This window comes from Leptonychotes weddellii, chromosome 11 (assembly GCF_054177405.1).
Source record: "Leptonychotes weddellii isolate Sample4059 chromosome 11, ASM5417740v2, whole genome shotgun sequence".
Lineage (NCBI taxonomy): Eukaryota > Metazoa > Chordata > Mammalia > Carnivora > Phocidae > Leptonychotes > Leptonychotes weddellii.
Window position 1 is genome coordinate 10354710 of NC_138379.1, and position 27484 is coordinate 10382193.

General features: G+C 44.7%; 2 protein-coding genes across 4 annotated transcripts in view; both read right to left on the minus strand.

Annotated features, from left to right (window-relative positions):
• Positions 1 to 13404: 13404 nt before the first annotated feature.
• On the minus strand, positions 13405 to 20705 carry CNTF (ciliary neurotrophic factor). Its single transcript, XM_006728541.3, has 2 exons — positions 18928 to 20705; positions 13405 to 17704 (listed from the first exon to the last, which is right to left on the minus strand). The coding sequence occupies exons 1-2, from the start codon at positions 19039 to 19041 to the stop codon at positions 17219 to 17221; spliced, it is 600 nt and encodes a 199-aa protein (XP_006728604.1). The 5' UTR covers positions 19042 to 20705; the 3' UTR covers positions 13405 to 17218.
• Positions 20706 to 20854: 149 nt separating this feature from the next.
• The window catches only part of ZFP91 (ZFP91 zinc finger protein, atypical E3 ubiquitin ligase), a 39130-nt gene continuing 32500 nt past the window's right edge, over positions 20855 to 27484 (minus strand). For 2 of the 3 annotated variants that reach the window (XM_006728543.3, XM_006728542.3), the window contains exons 10-11: positions 24961 to 25060; positions 20855 to 24615 (exon numbers count right to left, since the gene is read on the minus strand). In XM_006728543.3, coding sequence (XP_006728606.1) covers positions 24105 to 24615; positions 24961 to 25060 — 611 coding nt within the window. In that variant the 3' untranslated portion in view covers positions 20855 to 24104. The remainder of the gene's footprint in view (positions 24616 to 24960; positions 25061 to 27484) is intronic. The other variant, XM_081798049.1, reaches the window with a different exon arrangement.

Sequence of the window (27484 nt, forward strand, 5' to 3'; positions counted from 1 at the left end):
GGCTCAGTTGGTTAAGCGACTGCCTTCGGCTCAGGTCATGATCCTGGAGTCCCAGGATCGAGTCCCAGGATCGAGTCCCGCATAGGGCTCCCTGCTCGGCAGGGAGTCTGCTTCTCCCTCTGACCCTCCTCCCTCTCATGCTGTCTCTCATTCTCTCTGTCTCAAATAAATAAATAAAATCTTTAAAAAAAAAAAAAAAGGCTGCTCCATAAACAGAGGAGGTTGAAAGCCACCCCATCCTTCATGTTTTCCCCTTATACTTGCCCCTATAACTAACTATACCTCCATATCTTCTCAACAGTTATCCCAGCCTCTACCAAATAAACCATACGACTTTAAAGAATGAAACTTATTTAGAGGTTTAATCCAGAATCCCCATCAGCTTGAACTCAGGGTGAGAAAGGCCTTAAGACCCCCATGTGGAATTTAGGCCATCAGACTAAAAGTCTCCCAGACTTCTCAAGTCTTAACTGGTGTAATCTTGGTTCAATTCCTCTTTGTTCCTCTCCTCCCTCTTCATGTTCACAGACATCTACAGAAAGGAAGTTCAAGGAGATTAAGTCCAAGGTTACAGAGCCACTGAGTGCAAAGCTGTACCCCAAATCCAGTTCAGCCAAATTCTTCCTATTTATTTCGTTTTTCATTGTTGTATCTTCCCCTCTCTTAAGCAGCACGATTTCCTTGTCCTTATTTTTTTAATTTTATTTTGTTTCAATTCAATAAATTAACATATAGTGTAGTATATTAGTTTCAGGGTACAGTTCAGTGATTCATCAGGTGCATATAACACCCAGTACTCATTATATCACGTGCCCTCCTTAATGCCCATCACCCATTTACCCCATCCCCCACCCTGCACCCCTCCAGCAACCCTCAATTTGTTTCTTATAGTTAAGAGTCTCTTATGGTTTGTGTCCCTCTCTGATTTAGTCTTATTTTATTTTTCCCTCCCTTCCCCTAGGATCCTGTTTTGTTTCTCAAATTCCACAAATGAGTGAAATTGTATCGTAATTGTCTTTCTCTGATTGACTCATTTCACTTAGCATAATATTCTCTGGTTATATCCCCAGCTCTGCAAATGGTAAGATTTCATGTTTTGATGGCTGAGTAATATTCCATTGTATATATATATACCACATCTTCTTTATCCATTCATCTGTTGAGAGACATCTGGACTCTCCATGTTTTGGCTATTGTGGACATTGCTATAAACATTCGGGTGCAGCGCCTTTGGATCACTATGTTTGTATCTTTTGGGTAAATACCTAGAAGTGCAATTGCTGCGTCATTGGGTAGCTCTATTTTTAACTTCTTGAGGAACCTCCATACTGTTTTCCAAAGTGGCTGCACCAGTTTGCATTCCCACCAACTGTATAAGAGGGTTCCCCTTTCTCAGCATCCTCACCAACATAAGTTGTTTCCTGCACTGTTAAGTTTAGCCATTCTGACTGGTGTGGGGTGGTATCTCATTGTGCTTTTGATGTGTATTTCCCTGATACCGAGTGATGTGGAACATTTTTTCATGTGTTTGTTGGCCATTAGTATGTCTTCTTTGGAGAAGTGTCTGTTCATGTCTTCTGCCCATTTTTTGACTGGATTTTTTGTTTTTTGGGGTGTTGAGTTTGAAAAGTTCTTTACAGATTTTGGATTATAGCCCATTATCAGTTACGTCATTTGTGAATATCTTCTCCCATTCTCTAAGTTGTCTTTTGGTTTTGTTGACTATTTCCTTTGCTGTGCGAAATCTTTTTATCTTGATGAAGTCCAATAGTTCATTTTTACTTTTGCTTCCCTTGCCTTTGTCCTTATTTTAAAAAATAATAGATAATGCTACTGTTAATAACACTGTGATTCTGTTGAAAGCATTTTCTTTCTTCCTCTGTGATTTTATTTAAGACCATTTTGCATCTTCTTTCCTTCCTTCCTCCCTTCCTCTCTCCCTCCCTCCCTTCCTGTATTCCCTTCCCAACTATGCATTGAGAGACAGGTAAGGTATGAAATGAGACCTCCCCAGGCAGGGCCAATATTTAGCTAGTAACCTCAGAAAGCCCATTTCCAGCCAGTGTGGATTCTGATTGGCTGGGACTGCAACGTGCACAGCATTAAATATTTGGACTACTTCCTCTGCTTATCCGAAAGGGTAATTGTATGTGTGTCCCCTGGAAAGCTCCGCCGGAATAAGGATGGCCCAGATGCCGTGAGGCAGGGTGGGGTGAAATGAGCCTGGGATGTGGAGTCAGGAGGCAGGGACTCAGATCCAGCCCCGCTACAATCTCTTTTGTGTGACCTTGTGCACAACACTTTCTCTGGGAATCAATTTCTCTGTGGGTAAAATGAAAGTGTGTATGGCCTTGTACCATTTTGGTAAAAGAAAACCGTGTGTATATGTGCCTTTCACATGTGTGAAAAGAGATACACCCATCTGTTCATGTGGTAATCTCTGGGGAGTGGAACAGGCTGAAGGAGGTCTTTATCACTTTATCTAATGTCTTTACTCTTTTAATTTTCCATAACAAGCATTTGTTGTGATTTTTTTCAAGTTAATAGCAAAGAAAGTCCTATTTGTTCCAGTTTTGGAGGAAGTCACACTTCTTAGCCGAGGCCACAGAGCCTTGGCATCTAACTCAAGGCTGTCCTGCCTGTATGTTCCTTATGCTGCCTCTGAACAATTAGGGGATGTGAGTGCTGGGCACCATTTGACCCCCTTGTCCCCAGACCTCAGCAAATGCTGCCCTGGGCTGGTAACAAAACATCTTCAGAATTTTCCTTGCCCTCCTCCTGCTTGCATCTGATCCACATCAGCAAATGCTCAGCCACCACTCAGCCAAAGCACGTTTATCTTCTCCCCTGTCCACTGCTATAAGATGACCAAACCTGCCCCAGGTCCCGGGAAAGAGCTATCACCAAACACGATGAACTTCCAGACTCCTTTAGATTTCCAATGACATGAGGTGTTTGTTCTTAAGTCACAAGCCCAAGGGACTGAGCAGGATGTGCGAAAGCAGCATGATTACTTGTTCTTGTCAAAGGAAGATACACAAGCAGGAGGAAAAGGCTTTAGTGTCTCCCCAGAGAATAGTCTTCTTGCTAGCAAATAATCCACCCCAGTGCCTGGGTGGCTCAGATGGTTGAGCTTCTGCCTTCGGCTCAGGTCATGGTCCCGGGGTCCTGGGATCGAGTCCCACATCGGGCTCCCTGCTCCTTGGGAGCCTGCTTCTCCCTCTGCCTCTCTCTCTCTCTGTCTCTCATGAATAAATAAATAAAAATCTTTAAAAAAAAAAAAATAATAATCCACCCCAAAGTACCTTATGAGAAATCAATTACACTTTTTAATAAAAAAGAATGCAAAAATAGAGACTGGAAGGAACCACATGTAGCTTTGGATTCAGACCAACCTGGGTGCAAATCCAAACCTTGAATAAGTCACTTAACCCACTTTATTAAATGGACACCTTATTTTGTGCCAGGCACTCTGCTGGGCATTTTACACTCATAGCTCAAGTCTGAAGAGGTTTGTATTGTTCTCAATGTATAACAGATGAGAGAAGTGGGACTCTGGGAAGAAAGCCACAATGTGGGAGGGCTCAGCTGATGAAATTGCTAAGGCCCAGATTCCAACTCATAGCGGGACATAAAGGCCAGCACCCATTCCTCTGGATGGTGCCCCCTCTGCCACACATGTTGGGGAGAAAGAACTTGCTCTAAGTACGTTGCAGAAACCAGATCTACCCAGGAGTGATCCCACTGGGTTAAGTGATCCCAAATCCAGACCCTGACACTGCTTAGGAAGGACAGGCACAGATCCGTGGATGGTGTGTTTTGGCATTCGACGAACCTAGATTCAAATGTTCCCTCCACTGTGTACCTAACTGTGACCCTGGTAAAGTACCAGGGGTCTTTGACTGACTTCTCTGGGCCTCAGATTCCTAAAAAGTAAAAGGCAACTGGTGAGAGGTTAAAATAGGGTTATACAGCACCTCGCCCAGAGGCACACTGAGCTCCTCTCAGAGCTGCTGATCTCAGGAGCAGAGCACCCCTGGAGAGCTCCAGGCTGGGAAAGGAGCATGACAGTTCTTGGACCCTGGACTATTTATGGGTAGCCAAGCCCCCTTCAGAAGCTCAGCCCTGCCCATACACCCGGGCTCTGGAGCACTGACACAGCTACCCTAGAGCTACTTCGAGCCTGCCCCAGCCAGAAAGGGGCTCCTTTCTGGAATATCTGCGGAAGGCCCACAAGGAAATCAGCCTGCAGTAAATGTGACCTCCCAGCCACAGTGCCTCACGCACAAGCTGCCCGGTCAAGGGGAGAAAGACCCAGTTTTCCAGGCTGTGCCCCTGGGCCACTTCCGCATTCAGTGCAATAGCAGTAGCAGGGCCCTACGTGCATCCTGTGACCAGGAGTCCGTGAGAGACTAAAATACTAGGTGCTCCACAGATGAGATGTGATTTTCTTCACAGAGCTCACGGAGAGCGCGCCCAGCTCACTGCCCACCGGCTCGGCTGCACCCACACCTGGGCGGCCTCCATCGACGCCCCGCTCTCCCTCCTCCCGGGCCTCCGCGGCGCGCTCTCCGTCCGCTGCCGGGACGTGGAGATGCACAGCCTGGAGTCCCAGCCGGTCACGCCACAGCACCTACTCGGGGAAGGCCCCGAGCCCTGCACCCCCAGACTTGCAGGCCGCCTTTCGGCAGCACCTGCGGACCCTGCGAGCTCAGGAGACCAGCGGGGCCGCGCGGCCGAGCCCCTGGCAGAGACGGCGTGCCGAGGTTCCGCGCGCGTACTCACCCGCGAGGACCAGGTGAGGCGAGAGCCGCTACCCGCCTCCCGCGGGAAGAGCGACGTCACGTGCGCCGCCTCCTACGCGTCTTCCCACGCAGTCCCGGCGGGCGCGACCCCGCAGAAGCGGCGGGAGGCCAACGGCAGGTAGGCGCCCGCCGTGCTACAGGTGGGCGGCCTCCGCGCGCCGCGCCAGCCGCCGCCACTCCGCGGTCCCCGCGCTCCCGGGCTGCCTGAGGCGCGCGGCGCCCGCCTTCAACCCCCGAGCCACCGGAAACGGGGCTCGCGCGCGGGCGGCCGCTGTGCCAACTGACGTTGGGGGGCGTCTACCAGGAGGGCGAGGCCGCGTGCATGTAGGATGCACCCCGAACCCGCTCGCCCGCAACGCCTCTTGCCCTGCCAGCTCCCGCGGACGACCTGAAGACGGGCCCGCCCCGCCCCGAGGGCCGGCTCTTCTTCCCTCCCCGCGGCCAGGCGGTGCACCCCGCCGGGAGCAGCACGGTGTGCGGGTGCGCCTCGCAGGCCTCCCTGCCCGCCACTTTGGGCGTCCTCTTCGGAGGCCCCTACAGTCCGCAACCCAAGCCGGCTCAGCGGGGCCCAGGCCTGCCCCTGCTACTTCCACCCGCGGGCGCACCTCAAGGTGTGTGTCAGCAGTGACTCAGAGCTGGGTGCAGCCCAGGCCGTCCCCTTTGGTGGTGTCTTCAGCTGCCAGGTGGAACACCCCTTGGGCCCTGTGAAGGACCAGAGAGCCCTGGGCCCCTGAGGGAGATGTTCTATCTGGACAGCCCCACGGACTGCCCCACGAAGTGCCCCTCAGAGTACAGCTAACTCCAGGGTGGCCTCAGCGATGACTGCCAAATCACTCCTGCCTCAGGGCTGGGCCCCTCTTGGACCGGCAGCAGACAGCTGACCGGATGCCCCCATTTCTTCCAGGCCCCCCTGGCTTAACAGCAGCAGTACCCACAAGCTTTCTGTCCTGGTTGAGTCCAGTGGGCATTGATCCGTGAGGCTGCAGGACTGGTAACAGGCCAGCATCCATGACCCATCCCTGCCGGCCCAGAATGTGGGCCATTGCTGGCACCTGGGTGGGCACCATTGTGGCTTTGGTGGCTCTTGCTCTGGGCATAAGCTCTGCCTGCAGTTGCTGCAAGAAACGGGGTTGGGGAGGCGGTACAGGAGACCGTTAGGAGGCATCCTGACAGAGGAACAGAGGGCCTAGGGGCCACTCAAGCCACTGCAGAATCCAGCCCAGTCCGAATGCATAGATAATGACAAGAATTCTGTCCAAACTTAAAAATAACCAGACTCCTGCATCATTACTAATTAAGGTTTTAGCCCCTTCTCTTCCTTCTGCCACCTAGATAAAAAGTCAGACATCCAAACATAGAATTGGTTGCACTTTGGGAAGGCACCATTGTAGAACTAAAGTGTGTTTCCTCAGACCCTCTTCCAAATCACCTAACACTCAAGTCCTGTCAGTCCCTTGCCCTGACACCATCTTGCTGAGAAGCCCCACCCTCTCCACTGTGGTTCACAGGTCGCTCTCCCTTTTTGTAAGGAGCCAATAAGCCCAACTTTGTTCAAATACAGGTGTATTCCTGATGGTCTTTGGTAGGAAGGAATCAACAGGGCCACTGTTTTGGAGGGATGTACCATGAAGCTTAGCTTTGGAAAACTTACATGTGCCCCCAAAATCTACCTCACTCCCAACCACCCCTATCAGAGAGCCTTCCCGGTGGAGGTGCTGTTTAGCTCGGGTATGCCAGAGTGAATTGCCATTCCCTAACCCAAGACAGCAGTCTCTTGGAGAGCCATTTTTGTAATGTTCTTGAAACACTGAGCTGTCACAATGTGCATATAATTTTTTTTTTAAGGTTTTATTTATTTGACAGAGACAGTGAGAGAGGGAACACAAGCAGGGGGAGTGGGAGACGGAGAAGCAGGCTTCCCACGGAGCAGGGAGCCCGATGTGGTGCTCGATCCCAGGACCCTGGGATCACAACCTGAGCCAAAGGCAGACGCTTAATGACTAAGCCACCCACGCACCCCTCTTTTTTTTTTTTTAAAGATTTTATTTATTTGAGAGCATGAGTGGGGGTGGTGGGGAGACAGGGCAGAGTGAGAAGCAGACTCCCCGCTGAGCAGGGAGCCCAATGCAGAGCTCTATCCCAGGACCCCGGGATCATGACCTGAGCTGAAGGCAGATGTTTAACCAACTGAGCCACCCAGGCGCCCCACAATGTGCAGATAATTCTGATGGTGATGTGCAGAGCTGAGTGATAGTGCACTGGATACACAAAGATGTATCATCAAGACTCACAGTTGAGTGGGTCAGACACCCACAAAATAGAAATTACTCATTGTGGAAATGTCATAGAGCTTCCAACAGAACATTATGAGAAAGTGAATGAGGGACACAAATTCTAAGTGGGAAGGATCTGGCAAGGCTTCCTGGTTGGGACAGGACTCAGTCTCAGGTAGGCACATTTTCAAATAGGTTCAGTTCTGCTGGCCTGGGAGGATTCTTTTAACAGATTCTTTCCTTCCTGATAGTCTTAATTCTCCCCTGACAATACATTTCTATTTGCCTCTTCTCCTACCTCACACACTCCTTCAATCTCCCAGGAAGAATCCTCTCTTACTCCTCTCAACCTCTTTAGCAGGCATGTCACTGTGAGTTGGTCACTTGGCATGAGTTCTTGACCCAAATTGACTATGAGCTCTTTGGATGGGGGGGAGGGATAGTGTGCTCACCGTAGTTACTTCCAGAGCTCAGCATCAGGCAGAACACCTAATGAGTACAAGTTTGCTGAATGAGAGAAAACCAGAAGTTGTCTTGTGGGACCCCAAGTAATAAGAGCCAGCTATCAAATCCTTTTAGGTTACCTGTTCCTCTGAGATTATTAAATGTATTATTTCATTAATAAACCAGTTTTAAGCCCCATTTTGCCCATCATAAGGTTCTTGAATAAATAGAAACGTGAATAAAACAAGTTTTCACCGTCTCAAAATATTCTAGACAAGTAGGCTAAATAAGTAAACAAGTAAGTTAAGTAAGTAAATAAATAAATTAATTAATAAAAGGAATGGGCAAAGGGGAGGTAGCAGCATGGTGCACCCACCCAACATCCTGTCCCAGGCACTGACAGAATGGAGACCGCTGGGCTACCGTCAGGGAGTTGTTCCTTGGACACTACACAATGTTGTCTCCTGGAGCAGCCTTGGACAACGGGGTTCTTGCTATCTTATGGACACTGCAGGCCACGTAAAATAAAGAGGTCTCTGTCCTTATTTTGACTTCTGAAGAGCTTAGAACCAAATTTTGGCCCTTTGTATATACATTTTTGTCACTAAGTTCAATCTTAGTTCCAACTTGGCTATAATGAAAACCTTCTTGGGAGACGAAAATTTGCCCAATTTGGAAGGTGGAGAGTAGGGCGATTTCTTGCTATGCCTTAGGACAACTAAAGCTCTGGTGACCCTCAGAATCACAGGGGGCTCTGCACTTGGATTTGGACAGGGGACCCTTGCAGTTCCCTATAAAACTAAGGCAGAAGAACTGACCTGACCCCTGGTGATTTTTCCTTATCTTTCCTTCCTTCTGGTCTTGGTCTTGTTCATGCTAACTTTTAGAGGGTCACTGATATAAAACCTTGAATGGTTCCTCATTGCCTGTGGAATGAATCTAAATTCCTTAGCATGGTGTTCCAGGCCCCTGTGGTGGAGCCCTAACCTTCCTATCCAGCTTCATTCCTCAGTACTCACCTTGCCACTCCTTCCGTGACTGCTATGTTCCACATTCAAACTCAACATATTTAAATACCAGACTTGTGGGGCGCCTGGGTGGCTCAGTCGTTAAGTGTCTGCCTTTGGCTCAGGTCATGAACCCGGGGTCCTGGGATTGAGCCCCGCATTGGGCTCCTTGCTCAGCGGGAAACCTGCCTTTCCTTCTCCCTCTGCTGCTCCCCCTGCTTGTGTCCCCTCTCTCACTGTCTCTCTCTCTCTGTCAAATAGATAAAGTCTTTAAAAAATAAATAAAAAGCAGACTTGTGCTCTCCTATGCTACTCACAATATCTGCTGCCCCTTCCATGTTTCCTGCCTAATTTGTTCACTCTCCTCCTACTTGGGAGAGGGTACTCTTTGCTTCTTCCCTCTTCCTAAAGTTCAGTGTCCTTCTCCCCAGCTTCCCATGCTAACTCCTCTGCCATGATTATCAGAGCTGTCCCCTTCTCTCCATCCCCTGTCACTCTTAATTCAGGTTCTCCATCATCTGGATTTTTTTTTTTTTTTTGCATCCACTCTTGCCCCCATAAACCCACGTGCTCATAAGAGCTTGAGTACTCGTTTTAAAAATGTAAGTCTTATCATGTCACTTTCCTGCTTAAACATTTCCAATGATTTCTCTTTGCACTGTTGGTACCCTTTAGCCAGACTCCTAGGACAACACACCTGCAGTCGAAGATGGGTTTATTGGCTTCTTGCAGCGAGAGAGATGGCAGCGTATCATGGGGAACTTTGGGGCACCTCAGTAAGGAAGTGTAAGCAGGGATTCATTATAGGCTTTGGACTTGGGTTAGTTTGGGGAAGGATACAACGAAGTATAGTTTTGCTCTGAATTGGGTGCTGTGGGAAAGCAGGGGCAATCCTATGATTGGGTTCATTTTTATCTAGGAGGAAGCACCAACCCCACACTGGCTGCTGTCAGAGTTGGTTGTACACTTGTTGTCTGTGTTCAGCAGTTAAAACAACACCCAGATCCCTTTCCACACAGACTCTTCCTTCTCGTGAGCGAGAAAGCATGCAGGCCCTGATGTGCAGCGTTGATCCGAGGTGCGCAGCTCGATTGCGGTAGCGTCACAAGCTGGTGCAATCTAAACCTCATAGAACCATTACTTCACAGAAAGCTATCCTGAGACCACGATAAGTGAAACAAAACAGGGCCACTTCCTAATTTTGTCTAATCACAGACAAAAGCACAGTCCCTGTGGCGCCCACAAAATCCGCAATCAGAATTGCCTTTCCTTTCTGACAGCGTCCAAACGGGAGCGAACCTCTGCCTTCCCAGGCCCTCCCCAGAGGCACCCAGCGGAAGCCTCATTCTACAGTTAAGTTCCAACACTCTCTTACCAAGACACCCCATAGTTTCCCATGGTGTTCGTTCTTCCTTGCTGTAACAAGGAATAAAGCACCTGCTTAACCACAGGTGTGTTTCTCCTGGTCTTTGGCCGAGGGCCTTGGCACTCGCATCGTTCCCCTGCCCCTCCTGGTTTCAGCTGCTGTTGGCCTCCTTTCAGTTCCAAGAGAACAGGAAACTCAGTCCTGCCTCAGGCTTTGGACTCAATAGTTCCCTGTGCCCCTGGTACTTGCTCTCAGGGCGTTTGGGGGCTGACTCCTCATCATTCAGATTTCCGGGGGAAATAACCACTTGAGAAAGCCCATCCTGACCCCGTCTCTTGGTAATTTTATAATTGCACCTTTTTGATTTCCTACATAGTTCTTATCCCTCTCTAAATTGTATTATTATTATGTGTTGCCGGTCTTCCCCCACCAGAATTCAAATTTTAAAAGATCAAGGATTATGTTGTGTTCACCTCTGTATCCTAGTGCTGGGAACTTTTCCATGAATAGCTGAAACATATACTACCTTGAGAATAGCAGCAGCATCTTAATGGCTCTCTCTACCCCAGGCCACTTCCACGTCCAGGACAGCTCTCACAGAACCATCTGAATTGTTTTTCTAAAACAAAGAGAGTCTCTCCTGAAGGTGCCTGCACCTCACTCCTCCTGTCTCATCTCCTCCTGTGGCTCTTGGAGAACCCCGTGCTCAGTCCTGGTGAACATTCACAAACATGCCTCATGCCTGCCGGCAGCCAAGCATTGACTGTTTGCTGGTCCTTCTCTCCAAAATGTTCTTGCCCACTTCTCATTTTTCCCCCGAGGCCAAAACCCTTGTCATTTTTCAAAGCCTAGCTCCCAAAGTGCCTGTTTGGAGAAGTTCTCTCCATTCCTTCCTCCCCTCCTTGGGGCTCCCGCAGCTCTTCTTTCACATCCTGGTGCGACCAGCTGCACCCTGACTCCTGTCCCCATTGGCTGCATACCTGCTGTCTTTCTCAGAGCTGTCCCCACCTCAAGTGCTTGCAGGGCAGGGAACCACCTGCTGTCTGTGCCTCTTTCTTCAGTTGTACAATAAGAATTCATACTGTAGGGGCAGAAAACTTCTTTCTTCCCCTCTAGGTTCATTGGCTGTCTAATTAAATTGACAGAAGATGGATTAAGAAAAGAAAAGCAAATTTAATTTCGTACATACTCATATGAAAACATGAGACTCAAAGAAGTGACCAGAGCAGGCACATTTTACACCTTTTAGACAAACACATCTGTGAAGAATTGACAATACCCAGGGGTCTGGGCTTGGGGTAGTAAATGAGTGAAGTAACAAGGTTTGTTTAAATAGCCTTCTCAGCCCTCAGTTCTCTCTCTGGTGATGAGGAGGTCCCGCCCCTGCTACAGGGAGGGTACTTTCCCATGGAGATGCATTTTTTGCTTTCAGGGGACAAAGTGGGGGGGGGGCAGAGCATCCTTTTTGCACTGGCTGTTTAAGTAACTTAGCAATATGCCAAAGCAGCACATTTGGGGTGGCCTGCCCTCAACCCCATAGTACCCACCTCATAGAGTTTTTGTGAGGAATAAAGGAGTTAATGCATGTAAAGCAGAATGATGACCGGCACAGAGTAAAATGAACACTGTAAGTGTTTGCTACTATCATTAACGTTCTTTTCTGTATCCTTATTACTGGTCCAAAGGAGGTATCAATATGTACTGCTGCTGAATTTGGATGGAGCAGGGCAGGAAAGCCTGAGCTTTGGAGCTTAGAACCAGGTTGGTCAATTTGTTTAGTGGCCTGCTAAGTTCTCTGTGTAACCTCCAAATCTCCCTCCACCCCAGGATTTGGGGATAAGAGCCAGGGATAATTGAGAGAAGAGAAAGCAGTCCTAAACATTTACCTAGTGGTATGGCATAGGGCTGGTCTGACTTAAAAGATAGACACCTGCCTCAGAAATGTATTTTTAAAAAGCTTCCCTGGATCCCTTGTTCGAATGTCACTTATCCTGGAAGGAATAGCATATTTAACCATTACCTCAGACTGGGTCCCACTTTTCCCATATCAGGGGAGCAATGACATATCAGGACCACCAGATGATAGTAGAGGTGGTGGCTGGGGTGGCCAGAGAAGTCTGGGTTACGAGTTGCTGTTCCCAGAGTTTCCAAGCCTTGTTAGAGGAAGGGTTGCCAGAAAGTGCTGGATGCAAGGGAGTGAAAATGATGGAGAAACACCAGATGTCTCCTAGGATGAGGTTGGTCTAATGGAGAAGCAGGAAGACTAAGTTGTAGTTCTAATTCTTCTACATTCTAGCTGGGACACCTGGGGCGATTACCGAACCTCTCTAGCCCTGGAGGGTGCGGGTTTTTGGCAGGGGACTCCAAGTCTAAATGCGTGCTTTAACACACCCTGGGCAGTGTCTGCTAGGGGGAGCCTTGTCTGACCCCGATTACTGTGAACGGCACCTTTTGGGTGTAGACAACAGCCGGTCTCAGCTCTCAGGGAGGTGCGGGATTCCTGGCAGCTCCCTGTAGGACTGGGTTGGCCTCTAGTGGCCAAAGGCTCACAGGCACAACAGGGTGACGTCTACGCTGTGACCAGATGGGATCATGAGGAGCAACTGGTATTTCTCTGAGATCCTTAACAGAGCTCTCTCCTCAGCTGAAGGCTTTCCATGAATCCAAGCTATTTGAGCCATTTTATCCTTGTATTCTCTATGTTTGTATGTCATTCACAAGTACTTTCAGATACTTGTCTGAACCATCAACCAACCTGTGAAGTTGTCATTTCCATTTCATAAATGAGGAAGCTCAGAAAAGGCGACTTGTCTCAAAGTTTGGAAACTTACCAGGTTTGTCACAGAGCGGGATTTGGCACAAGTTTACATTGGCTTTATCCAAGGAAAGTGAATTAGAGATCGAGAACGCATTTCAACATAAAATGACCTCAATTGCTAGGTGGCCCATGGCAGTGGGGTGTAGTGAGTCTGGGAGCCAGAACTAAAACTCCAAACCTGTCAGGTACTAGGGGAGGGACTTGGGCAAGCTAATGCTCATTCTCACTTCCCTCACTTGTGAGATGGTCTCTCAGAGGATAAACGGTAATACCTGACATAAGTAAATGCAGTGTTCATACTACCTTGAACATGTGGATAAAAATACAGCATCTCTTGGTAATTTTTCTTATCTTTCCCAACTTAGTTTCTACCTTCAAACTAGACTAGAAATGGGCTAATTGGGGTTCTTCTCTGTCCTTCAAGTTTGCCTGGGGTTCAAATACTTGAAATTTAACCATATGAAAGGAAATCTGCCTCATCTGCGGGCTAGCTGATAGGTATGGGGCAAACTACCTTTTCTAGGCTGACTGGCCTTGGGAGTTTTTCCCAGTGGCCTGGCATCATGGTGATTTACCTGGCATGCTTGACTGAGCATGGCCCTGGCTGGGAGGATTACATTTTATCCAATGTTGAAATCACTTGAAATTCTTCTTGCTCATCCAAAGATACAGAAATAAAAGCAACTCATGGTCCTGCTGAGGCGAGATCTTTATTGTTAGCCGTTCTTGGATCTTTATTTTCTATCTGCCAAAAATAGATGGATCCAAGTAATGTAAGAATCACATGCACATGGATGTTACTGCACACCCCACACACATTTCACCAAAAGATCAAATTATATTTTTACTGTCTTTATCTGTAGACTTTAGAGTTCTATAGAAGCTTTTGAGTGGAAAGATGACATTTTTATCATTTTCACTTTTTCAACGTACCAACACTCAAGAGGGTTCATTCTTGGGTGGAACGAGGCAGGAGGCCAAACCATTCTTTTTAAATGCCCTGGCCTAAACACTGTCTAGAGACTAACCCACATGCACACACACCGTAAGTTAATTGAAGTGATATCCAAACTCCTTTTTTCCCCTTTCCTCTTCACCAATCACTTTCTCACCGTGGTAGAAGCCCCTTTGCTTCCTCCATTTCTATTTTACTCCTTAGTATTAATATAGAGAAGGTGCTCAGCTACTTGAGGAGCTAAGGATTCACGAAGTCATTCTAAACCACTTCTGAGATAGGTCTCCCTTAAATATTACTTGTCCCCTGCCTGTTTGACCAGTGGTCACAAGAATGAGTCATCCATTGGGCTTTAATCCACAGCAGGCTGGAATGACAGCAATACCAAGGCTATGACTTTATTAAAACTCTCAATTCCCTCAGACCTGATTATTTCAAAGCTAATTTTATTCGATGCTTGGCCTATGAGTTTGTGCCAATTTGCAAATTTTTTCCAAATCACCTTCTTAAATCAATGTAAAAAGAGTTTATCTTCGCTCATATATGCAATTCCTTAACAGATTCAGGAAAACAGAATCTCCCTCCCACAGAGGACTTCTACAGGCTGTGGGAATACTCTTTACAAAATACAAGTTAGGGGTTAGGAACTACATTCATGCCTTTTAATTATATATATATATATACACACACACACACACATATAACATATATATCACTATATAGTTACATGTTATACATTATATATAAATTTTATATTTATGTATTATATAATATAGTTTACACATATATAAAAATATGATTCCCCAGAGATCCGATCCATATATAGATCTAAGGAACAAGGAAACTAAAATCTAAAGACCAAAAATCTCTTTTGGGTTCTGGATCCTTAAAGAAACCATACTTCTTCCACAGTGTTGCCATTATTCCTATCTGTATTTAAGACACACACCTAGAACATGGACCTATTGTTGGGTCCCTTCTTCATGGTCTTGTCCATTTCAGATAAGCATGATGCAGTCTACACATTCAGATCCATTCACGTTTATGACTTTGTTTTTAAAGTTGAGTGCTCACTTCTCCCTTATTTATCTACACTTTTCTAAGCATTTTCTCCATACTTCTTTTGAGGCATATTGCAAGTTTTTTTGAAGAAGAAACTGGTACGGAACTCTTAGTACAACACTGGGAGTACCCTCTGGAGACTTGCTGCTTGTGACCTAATCGAGACTTCTGTAGCTTCCTATTTCCTCCCATTCAATAGTTAGTACTTGTACCTTTTCTGGACCCTCTGCCACTCCAAATATGCCTCTCATATATATAAATACTCCTTCACATGTAACTCAGAGCTTAAGCCATGTTCCATTGACTTTTGAAACTTCTGCCGACATCTGCTCTGCCACATCTGCTGAATGTAAGGACAAACCCTCAGAGAGGGGTCACTCCTTTCAGATTGAGCAAGTCTGTAATCAGTCATTCCCCACTAAGAATTTGTAGTCACATCTTTATCCATTAAAGAGTCTAAAATATTCCACAGATAAATCTAAGAGCTTCACATTAATAAGCAGGTACTTTATCAATGAGAAATATTGCTCTTGAAGCAGAAGAACCAGTTGAAGCTTGAATGAAATAAGCATCTATGCATTTACTGAGGAAGTATCTACCCATACACCAAAGTTACAAATGAAATAAAACCAAATGATAAACCTCTAGTGGCAGTGGGACCCGAATGTTTATTATCACCTTACTTTCTTCTAACCAGGCAACTCTTTCCTTGTCTCTCTCATTTCTCATTTGGTACTCAGACAACCTCTGAGACACAACTGAACTCCCCCCTCCTCCAGAAAGGGATTTCGGGCCCTTGCTGAGCTCCTTTTTTTTAACACCCTAACACTTAAACCTGTGCCTCCCTCCCAATTCCAACCATTATTGATGTTTTCTATGCATACAAGCTCATTTCCACAAATGCAGACTACAGAGCAGGGCCTTATGTCCCCTGTATTGCCACGGTGCCCAACCCAGGGTCCTCATAACACTGACCTCGTGGAGTTTTGGACACAAACCCTTGTGGGAGAAAGACACAAGCTAGGTTACCCCGTCCCATCTCATGCAACCTATGGGTGCTAGCCGTCTCTGACTCATGGTTCACTTAAGAGCACAGGAGCTTCAAGTAAGTAAACTAAATTGATTTGGGTCCCACATCCAAGATGGTGGGTTTAATTGGTAGTGTGAAGTAACGTTATACCTGAGAACTTCTGAATTTACATCGCACCACTAGTTTCACAGGCCCGACCACAAATGACCTTTCCATCAGTGCCCACATTTACCGGTTGTGTCTTTCACACTGTTTCTCTCAAGAACATTAAACACAGCGCCCTGCCCCTCTGTTGTGAAGCATGGAGGCTGTGCTGTATATTGTTTCAGAATCGCTGGCATTCCCACGGGGAACAGAGTGGGCCTCACCCTCCCCTCATGACTAAGTCCAGAGAATGTGTGGTAAAGGACTTTGTGACATTTTAACCTGAGTGCTATTCCAACCACTGTCCATGAACGCTTGCTTACACTGCCTGTATCGCTACACTGCTGCTCACAGTAGACGCGAGGTAGGCTGCTGTGAGCTGTGCCCAACCCAGAACATTTGTGGACACTTGATAAAGCAGGCTGTGTTACTGCACATCCTCAGTTTCCTAATTTCAGAAGTCTGGTGGGCCTACTCTTTTCCCCAAACAGAATCTTAACATCTCCACTGCTCTCGTCTTTGCCAAGCGTGGGCAACAAATACCGCCTTTAACACTACAATTATGTTACTGACCTATCAGGACATATAATGGGGACTGTTTTCCAGGGTCGGGGATAGAATACTTGAATGTATTTTCCAACCCGCTGTGGCAAAGAGGTGCAGTGATAAAGGGTCATCATCAGGCCTCTGAAGTGAAGGACACACAGGCTTTGGGATGAGAAATATCTGGGTTCAAACTTAAGTGTGCCATTTGCTAGTTGGGTAACCTTTACCAAGTTATAATTTCTGTTTTCTCATCTGCCAGATGGGAATAACACTACCTCCCTCAACAGGGTTGTTGTGAAGATTATAATATACACAGAGCCCCTGGCATACCGCTACAATATAGTAGATACTCAATAAATGTTAGTATTTTTATTATCCAAGAGTTTGAATTGGCTGGAGTCCAGGATTTTTAATTAAGTTTCAATCTTCCCAGAAAAGTCATCTAGGACTAAAGTTAAACATGTATTTATTCTGTCAGACTATTAAATCCTTGTAAACTTAACTTAGTGGGTAGAAAAGGTTAGAGCACTAAGATGGAAGGATGCTGCCCTGGCCCCCATTCCCTTATGGCCCCAACACACACACACACACACACAAAACCTGTATGCCCAGTTGTCCATGTCTCCAACCCTACTTGATGAAAATGCCTATGGTCTCAAAGGTTAGAAAACTTTCAACCTTTCAAAACTTAAGAATGGGAAAGTGAGGCCTCAGGGCTGTGTATATTCCATCAGAAAAGGAAGGAGGAAGAGAGAGGAGGGATAACTGCTATATTTTCTTGTCATTAGCAATATAATGGCTCCCATGTGTTGGAATCCCAGTCTGATGAGAAATGACTCGAAGGTCATGGATGGACCTCACTGTCCACTGTGAAAGCTCTCGCAACACCTTTAGGCCCCACAGCTTCTTCTCAAAGAGACCACCATCTCCACCAATGATGGGCATCCCATCAGCCTCACTGGAGGGGATCTTGTGTTCCAGAAGCATCATTAATTCCTCCAGCTGGTAAGCAAAGGCAGCAACTTGGAGTAGAACGGTATGTATTGCTTGATGGAAATCCCCTTCAGCTGGAGTTAAATGCACCTGCTGGTCTTCTAAAAGCCTGGCCAACATAACATGGAAGGCACGATAAGCTTGGAGGTTCTCTTGGAGTCGCTCTGCCTCAGTCAGCTCACTCCACCAATCAGTGCTTGCCATTGGCACACCATCCACAGAGTCCAGGTTTATGTTCTCGTTCAGGCCCTGATGCTTCATCTGGCCAAGGATACATAAAAACATCACATCTTCTGTAATTATCCCAAAATTCTCATTTAATCCCTAAATCTCATGTGAAGTCTTAATTCACCTTCCTTGTCAAGGATCCAAATTGTAAAGAAAATAAAAATTTTCCAAAATTTTTGGATCATTTGGGATCCAATGACTGGACTTTAGGAAGACCTTATTCACTCTGAAATGATACATACTGCTTTGACTACCTATTCACTTTTTGTGGGAGAATCTGCAGCTTTCATTAGATTCTAAACGTTGAAAAACACTAGTCTACAATTTTTCCTTCCCACTTCGAACTCCCTCCTGGAAACTGGAGTACCTGAATCATACTGGAGTTTTAAGTATTTTAAACATACTTGAAGACACTGACCAGACCTTAGGAAGCCCTAGAATTAACCCATTGCAGAATTTTTCTAACCCCCTCTCCTTCATTATCCACTCTCAACGGTGAGGACAATCCTTTAGAGAATTCAGTGGGAATTAGTTAAATAAAAATTAAAAAATAAAAAAAGGCACTAAAGAGTCTGATTTTTAACTGGTGAGGTTGTACAAAGATAAACCAATTCTCAGAGAACTTAAATTTACAACTCTCCTTCAGTGTTTCTGTAATAGTGAGCCTTAGGTGGAAACTGATGGTGATCTCCCTCTATCAGAAAACCAATCTGGAACTCCATGGTTAGTTCCTTTGACACTTCCCCAAGTCCCCAGTGAATCTTCTAGGGAATCCTTTTGATAGTGTAGGTGACCATTCTATTTAGACACACAGAAACTTGATATATGTAATGAAAAAGTGGGTGGCTAATACTGTACAGAAGAAATTCTTTGGGTTTATGCTGCTCAAAAATTCAGAACAATGTGAATGAAGAACCCACACTTAGAGGGCACATGGTTAATCTATTCTGGTAGAATTCAGGCTGTAGGCCATCAAATTAGGAATAGCCTCCATGACATGCAGCCAATCCCACTCAGAAGCCTATGTCTATTTTTCTTATTCATAGATCATGTCTCCTAAACAGCCTAGAGAAGAAAATAAGGTCATAGGAGTTTCCTTAAGGGAAGGAACCATGTCAAATAATAGGTGCCCAATCTATGAATGACTATATGATTAGGGCCTTCAATGATTGGTATTGGGGGCTGGAACATGATAGTAAGGGGCTGCATCAGAAGAGATGAAGTGAAAACAGACAACAGCAAATCAGGCAACTTACATAAGATTCCAAAAGAGCAGTCAGGTCTGAACGAATCTTCCTTGCTAGCCAGATAGAGCGGCTACAGAGGTCCCGGCGGTGAGGGGTCAGCGGTGAGTGCTCTGCAAAAGCCATCCCCTAACTCAACTGTCCCAGGAAACAAGTGAGCTGGGTTTGCTACTGTCTACACTGGTCCAAATAAGAAATGTGACTCTCAGACTAAATCCACTGGGCATTCTGTACTAATGGGATTGTGCACCCCACCCCCACCCCCCTGCCTGACTCAGAGGTGGCAGCAAATTCCTGGCTGTGGATTTTTGTGCCTGTGGAATCAAAGGCCCCTTTTTAATCAGCTTTTTTTCCTGCGGTGTCTGCCTCCATCTCTCTCCTCCACTCAGTGCTGAGCCTACTTGTTTTTATGTCATTGTTTTGCTTTTGCACTTAGCAACAAGGTCACTATCACACTAATCCTCATGACATCCCTGCCTAATGTGATCTACTTTATATACACATAATCAGTTCATTTTGTTATCACCCTCCCTTGCACTCCCCATGTCCTCTTCTTTCTCTCTCTCTCTCTTTCCTTTTTTGGCCTGGTAAAGTATTCAATAATATTAAGTTATTAACAGCTGCCATTGATTAAGCAGCTACTCTGGGCCAGACACTGTGTGAAAGGCTTTAAAGCCTTTATTTATCTTTAGAATAGTTCTATGAGATAAGTATTATTTTCCTCATTTTACATTAAGAAACTGAGGCTTAAAGAAACTAAATAACGTGCACAAAACCCAGCAAGCAGGCAAAAAACTTAAATTAGGTCTCTGATTCTCCCATTGACTTTGCAATTTCATTCTGTAGGTTTTTCACATTTTGTTCAAGAAACAAAATTTATGCAAAATAGGTCCTTTAAAAATATAGCATCTTTTCATTATGTATTTAAAGTTAGTTTCATTTACACTCAACTAAAAATCAGCAAAGTCAGTCACCTCTAACCTCGATCATGGTGCCTTCCTTGCAGCTACAGGATGAGGAAGGTACTGTTTGGGCCTGTTCTCTTCCAAAGGACAGGAAACACCCAACGCTGACTGGGAAACATTTCTAAGGCAGTCTCAAGTGACAACATACTTTCCTTCTTCTTCCTTATCCCAGTCATACCACACTGCTTCTTAACAAAATATGAGAATGAGCTGGGCTTTGAAATGAGGACAAAAGAGTTTAAAAGCACATGCAGAGTTCTCTTCTGCCGCATCTATCGTAACTCTGTAGGTTAGATAATGCTCCCTGAGCAAGAGCAGCAAATGTCATCCCCAAATCAATTAGCTTTCACTATTTCATACCATAGACATCGTCTCTAAATAGAAACACATGCCTTTTCAGGTGCAAACTTCCACAGGGAAACAATAAACAAGGGGTGGAGGGGAGGAAAACTGAGACTGGCACTCACAGTAGGCCTTTTAAGAAGGTAGGAGGATTCTATTTTTATCTTTTTTTTAAGTTAGTACTCACTGTGGACACTGAGTTTTGTGAAAAAGCACTGATATTAAATGCTATCAAGGTTTTGTCATTATCAGACTAACATAAACCTCATAGCACCCTTAACGTTCTCCCTACTAGATTAATAAGGCCATCTTTTCTAGAACTCTGTCAAAACACTGGAGGGGTTTCCAAGTTGGCCAGATGATCAAAGAATCCTATGGCAACTCAGCATTAGAGATCAAGAACGAAAGAGTCAGAAGTAAACTGACTCTGCCGGAGAGAAGCAATAGCACCTGCCACATAAACCCTGTCCTGGGGGCACTGGATTCTCAGCAGCAATCAATTGTTTTAACCCTTAGGATAACTGTAACTCAGTACAATCAAGGAAGACAAGTTGCTTCCATGAAGACAACTTTTATTTTTCTTTACATATTTATTTTGGATATGCCTTACCTAGATTAAGAGAAAACAAGGATTTGAAAAGCAGAGTATCCCTTTTATTATAATTTCTTTTTACATAACCTTTTCAACCTAGATTCAGGTAACTACCTGTCTCTCCCATCAAAGGAGAAGGGTCCTGCACATTACAACAGGCAAAAAAGGCTTTTAGGAAATAAAAATATTTTAAATTGATCCATTACAATTTTTCAATTTTCTTGAGTACACTGGAAAGTGGGAAAAAGAAGGAGGGAAAAATGGTACTTCAAACAACCAGACTGTAATAACCTTAGCTGGGTTTAGTACACTCTTTATATTTTTTCCAACAGGTACAAAGGAGGTTCAAGTGCTCTATGTAGATGCTTTTCCATACCTGAATTCTTTTTTAACTTCCAGTAATCCTGGCCAGTGTTTATCCAAACTCTCTGGAGCACAGTAAGTCTCAATTATGCAGAATAACCCTGGGCAACCAGAGACTAGGGGAAAGCGCATCTCCCAGAAATAATACTTGTATCTCAACTATACTTTCAGAATTTTGAACTGCCAATTCAAATTGGAGAATGTGCAATGGGAAGTTATTAAAAAGGTAACCCAATTTGATTAAGAGTACAAAATGCAGAATTTTAAGACTAAAAGGGCTCCTTGGAAGGACAAAGAAGTAAACAGCATGAGAAGCAAACAGGAAAGGGAAGAGGGCCTAGTATAAGGCAGCTTACTTACACCACTCTTATTGTGCTAGCATCCCTTTATCAAAAGGAAAAAAGATAAAGGCCATGGAGAATATTTTAAGATTGACTGCAAACTGCTATAATAATTTATTGAAGCAAACGGTAGGCAAGTGGTACCTATAAAGAGGTCAAAAAACAAAAGGAGGAAGAATAGAAAGTTTCTAATTATTAGAACTAACTTGTTGCTTTGGTGGGGAGGAGTGTGATATAGGGAAGAACGTATTTTCCCTCAATCTCATCAAGTTTTTTTTATGCAGTTTGCTTTTGTGTAGGTGGTTAAAATATCTGATGACTAACCACTGCAAAAACAACTTACAGAGACAAAGGAGAAGATAAATGTGACAAAGACAAAAGGTAATAGTGTGGGGTACAGATGTGAGCTAGTAAAAAAGTACAAAATGGACTTATAATGGGAGTGGAACAACTTTGTTGTAAACCCACCCAATCAACCTGACAGTATTTTCAAATGTACTCAACATACCAAGTCAATTCCAAATCCTTACTGTGGGCAGGAAAGCATATTCTACATCCCTTCTATCCTTATTCCATTTTCTACCCCCACAGTGGAGGGATGGCAAATCTGCAACACTCTGAAAAGAAACAATAGTGCATTTAAGTCTATTCACTGTAGGTGTCTGACTCCCTATTCCCTGGCATCCCAACCACTGACATTAGTGGGTGTAAAGTAAGCCTCTTTCAGAGATGACATTTGTTACCCCTCTTTTTTGGGAAAAAAATAAAGAGAAAATTGATAAACTTTGTAGTTTTAGTGTTTGTGAAAAACAAGCTGTTCCTTATTTTGCTCTCAGCAAAACTTCATTCTTTCCAGCAGCCATCACACATTTCTGACAAACAATGAATAGGGCGAGCCTTTAATTCCAGCTTGTGAGGTACACAGAAGGAGAGAAACTGCACTTCTAATTCTCTAAAAATGAGCCAAAATAGGTTTTTAGTCTTCTGGGAGCTATAAATGTACAAAAACACCACCTGCCTCTCCCATGGCCAGTAATAAGCAATCCAGCCCAAGAAAATCCCTATCTCAATGGAAGCAGTAATTCCCAGAATTTTAGGTGAAAGCCAAAGCCATTATTATACAGATTATTAACTTTGTCTATGGAAGCCTTTCCTTTTCTGAGGTGTTATTTTTATAAAAGGGAAACAAAACAGAGTAATTTTCTTTGACTCCGAACGAGTCATAGACTATCTCTTCACTAATGGTAGTGTCCTTCACTAATTGGGAGCTGGAATGAAACAATGATAAAGCAAAGCAAAACCAAAAACAAAGCAAGGGGCCAGAATTGGGCCAATAGGAAGGTGTACAGAAAGAATTGATGGGGATAAAAAAAGAAAGTAAATTCACAAGAGAAAATCTTTTATCTGTAATTCAGACCCTGAACAACCCTTCTCTCATCCCCTCAAAATTCCTAAATCGCAATGCTCTAAAAACTGAAAGAGCACTAGTTACCAAAAACCTAACATCCTTCCCTAAAAAGGCTTCCGAAAAAGCACTAGGCTACTGTAGTGATTTTGTTAGTGCTGAGGACCAGCTTTCTTTAAAGGCCACTGGAGAGCTATGATTTTAGAGGCTGGCTGTGCTTCTTCAACCCTATATCTTGCCTTCAAAAGTACCTCTTATGGAAAGGACCCCATGTCAGAATAACCTAATCTCTCCCAGCCCCACAAAATATAGCAACGAAGACCCCCCCCCCAAAAAAAATCAGACTTTCTGTTAATAAATAAGGAATCTCAGGTTCCACAACACAAAAACACACATGTTCAAAGTGCAAATTTCTGCCATTAGTCTGGGACTTTTCTCACTGATACAGAGCCCTGCCTTATGATCAGAGAAACCATGAAGAGGGCAGCCCCCCCTCCCCCCAATTGGGAGCCTGCTTCCAAGCTAGTGAGCACCACTGAGAACCAGATGGAGGTGTTGGAAGGGGACTGAAGTGCTGGGGTCACAGAGGAGGGAGGTGGTCCCCGTGAATCCTTCCTTTCCAAAACCCAGCGGGGAATGGAGGAAATGGGCTTGAGTGAGAGAGGTGTGCTGTTTTAACAGCTCACCCTGCTAAGGGGCCTAAAGTGCCAAGTCAAGCTGCCAGCCTCCAGAGATTAGAACTGTATGATACTTTGGGGATAAGTGTGCTGCAGTGGGTAGAAGCCAGAACCATAGGGCAGCAGTGAAGGAGAAGGGGTTTAGAGGACAGTAATATACTATCAAGAGTTAAAAGCTGATCCAGAGCACATCAAAGTTACAGGTTTAAGAAGGGATCTGCCAGTGAGCAGGAAGTCTGCCTGGCTGGAACTGAGTAGGAGGATAACTCCCACTTTAAGAGCTTCTTTTTTGCCTACCTTTTTGGTAAAGGCAACATCAATTTTATAAAGGGGACAACAGAGGGAGAAGAGGGTGGGTGTAGGTGTGTGTGCTGTGATCCACAATGGAAAGAGCAGGCCCTTCAGTTATTTTACTAGATTTTAAATGCTTTAAATTTTTTTTGTCCTTTTTATCTTTTAAATACAAAGTCTGAGCTGTCCCAGTGCCCAAAGTCTTCCCTTCCACTAAGGTCCAGTAGAGTCTGAATCTTCAATCAGAACCTCTGTGGTAGCACCGAGTATATCCGAGTTCATGACCAGCCCTTCAGTGCCCCCACTGCTGCCACTTCCCACAAAGATCTTCCCATCAGCCATCAGGCTCACCCGTTCTGTCCCACTACAGTATGACTTTGACATCCCTTCAGCTTCTAGCAGGAGGCACTCTCCAGAGGTGGAGTTTCCCAATGGCTCAGGAAGAAGAGGAAGACCCTGCCCATCTGCAGGTTGTGTCAGGGACTCTGGGTTAGTGCCCAAGATATCTGTGCTGGTGATGAGGGCGCCTGCATTGGCAGCCAGAGCTTCGGCAATCAGCACCTCAGGGTGGCTTTTTGCTTTGTGTGCCACTACGCTGTCCTTCTTCTCAAATTTTTTGCCACAGATATTGCAAGAGAACTGGTAGAAGGAATCTGCATCATGCTTCTTCATGTGCCAATTAAGGGATGCCTTCTGCCGACACGTAAATCCACAGATCTCGCATCTAGGAAGAGTGGAAGAGGAAATGGCTGATCAAACAGAGAAATGAAGAGGGCTCTTCTTCAGGGTCAGGGCAAGAATTTAGAGGTCACATATATAGGCAATAGTCAGTAACACACTTCTTGGGAAAAATTAGGAAAAGCTAACCAGATGGAAAATTCATCTGTTTCGTTTGTTTAAAAAACTGAGGGAATAAAAAAAAGTTCACTCAGTAGCATCCCCAAATCAATACTGACTCTAATTTGGTAAAAGTCAATACCAGTGGTGACTGAAAAGTCTGCACAGGGACTAACCAGCAAGTAGGGGAGATATGCGCTTCCCCACATATCCACCAGTAAATAACACTCACTGTAATGGCTTCTCGCCAGTGTGAATCATCCGGTGCACTGCCAGATTGTGAGAACTCTTGAAGGCCCTAGCACAGTATTCACAGATATAATCCCTTTGATCTAAGAAGAAAAATAATGTGGTTAGTGTTCCATTTAGAATCCCTCTAAGTATTTAATTTTCCCAGTTCACAATAAGTAAGCAGATAATCAGTCAAGTCAGTTACAATAAAAGCAATACTGTTTTCAACGTACAAAACACCTTGGATAAACAAAATTTTAAAAAGAAATATACCATTTTCAATTTTTTTTTAAAGTCCATACACTCAGTAGCATAAGGACTCGTTTAAAAAAAAAAAACTAAACAAAGCAAAACAAAAACAACTAATGGAAATATGAGAATTAGAACCCCAATCTCAATCCCAGTAATCCAGATCTTGGATAAATTGCTTAGTAAGTAAAGAACATTTTCCCTGGATTTTATTCTTTAAAACAGTTTTTTCAGGTTGTGAAAGGTGAAAGCTTATATATAAAGAATTTGGCACTCAGACCACCACCACCACCACCACCACAGAATTTGGTATTCCCTAAAGAAAAGTGATCCACGATTAAAGTGGTAATCATATCTTCTGTTTCAGGTTTAAAAATTGTTACCCAAAATAAACAATTTGAATTTCTCTCAAAAGGTTCAAGTTGCTGCTATCAAACATATGCAAACAGTACACCTGTGTTCTTTACCTTATTCTCCTACCCCACCCACATCTTCTGCACCATTCAACTACCTCCCTTTCTGTCATTTCACAATCCCCCCAAGTTTCACAGGATTTTTGATGAATTTGGTAACATGGTGTAGAATCTATGGACCAAAAGGGCACTGCACTTAATTATTTCTTTATCACTTGGTTTGGGAGAGAAGCAGATAAGGAGATGCTCTGTATCTCCTGAATAAATGACCACTATTGTTTTCTATGCCTTTCACTTAAAATTGCTACAAAAAGTCACAGTGAAAACATGAGGGTAAGTTAAAAGGCAAACAGTATGCAATTTAATTCTATATTTCATCCCAAACAGTTCTAAAGCCAAGTGTAGAAGAAGAGCCAAGTTTGTCCCAGGCTTGAATACATTTAGGAATCACTGGGGGGATCTTAGTAAATGCAGATGCTAGCTGAGCAGGTGTGAGGCAGAGTGTGAGATGCTGTATCTCTAACAGTGGCTCAAGTGACGCCAGTGCCTGTTGGGCTATCCTCTACATGCTGAGTAGGCAACGTCTAAAAATGCACTTTTAACCCAAGGACAATTCGTAGTGTCTCCCAGATCTTGTCCACCTTTCTAGCTTCATAGTCACATGGCAAACCTGGGTGGGGCATCCACTTGCTTAAATAAATCACATCTTCAAAGGGATCTGTCTGCGCTAATTTGGAAAAAGAGAACTACAATAACATCATAAAACTGTACTAACCAGATGTAAATATTTGGAATGGACTGAACTTCTAAAACACAGTCAGTTTCTCATAGTAGGTCTATGACATTTAGCTAAAGCTGGTTGTCAGAAACTACTTTGTAGAGAATAAAACATAATTAACAGGGAGAAGGAGTGGAAAAAAGGCAGCTCGCAGCAAGGAACAGAGTGGAGACAGCCCTCTCCCCGAAGCCGCACAGTACAATGCGGAGACTGGAGACTCGGCAGTGATTCAGGCCTGAGCTCAAGTCCTGGTGCTCTGAAACGTCCACTGTGTGTGCCAGGCCCCGTGCAGCAAAGAGCACTTTATATGTGATCTCATTTTATCCTTACACTAACTCCACAATATCGGTGACACCATTATCCCCTTTTTTCAGATGAGGGAAAGTGAGAAGTAACTTGTCTAAGTCACACATACAATAAAAGTAACCCTGGGTAAGAGACAACCAGAATTCCTAGTCTTACCCTCTACAACTGTTGGGAAGATGTTGTGTAATAATCCAGTGTCTGGCACCTACTCAATTAGCTCTAATACCCAGCTTCATTTGTTCCCATGAGCTGAACTGCATGGAGATTGTCAGTGGCTACAAATGAATGGAATTTGAAATCATTCTACATTATGTATAACGAAGACATTAGGTTTCTCTTTTTGAGTCAACAATTCCTACAGAAGATGACACGTGAGGTCAGTAGCTAGCTTTCAGGACTGCAGCAGCAAAGAAGTGCCGGGAGCTACTTACTAGTTACCATAAATCAACAGGCAAGCCTCTACACCATCGAGGCCCTCTCTTCATACTCCTCACTTCTAGTCTGTAAGAGCTATTGCAAGTATCTCCCGGAAATGGAATTAGAAAATCCTGGTTCTGGGGCACCTGGGTGGCTCAGATGGTTAGGCGTCTGCCTTCGGCTCAGGTCGTGATCCCAGAGTCCTGGGATCGAGCCACGCATCGGGCTCCTGGGCTCAGCAGGAAGCCTACTTCTCCCTCTCCCTCTCTCCCTGCTCATGCTCTCTCTGTGTGTCTCAAATGAATAAATAAAATCTTTAAAAAGAAAATCCTGGTTCTGCTAAAAACTAGCAGTGTGACCAA

Bases quoted from the DNA above. Each gene is read 5' to 3' on its own strand.
- CNTF (XM_006728541.3), bottom strand. From the start codon at position 19,041: ATGGCTTTTGCAGAGCACTCACCGCTGACCCCTCACCGCCGGGACCTC. The intron at 17,705-18,927 runs GTAAGTTGCCTG...ATCCTTGGCCAG, and splicing joins CTGCTCTTTTGGAATCTTAT to ATGAAGCATCAGGGCCTGAA.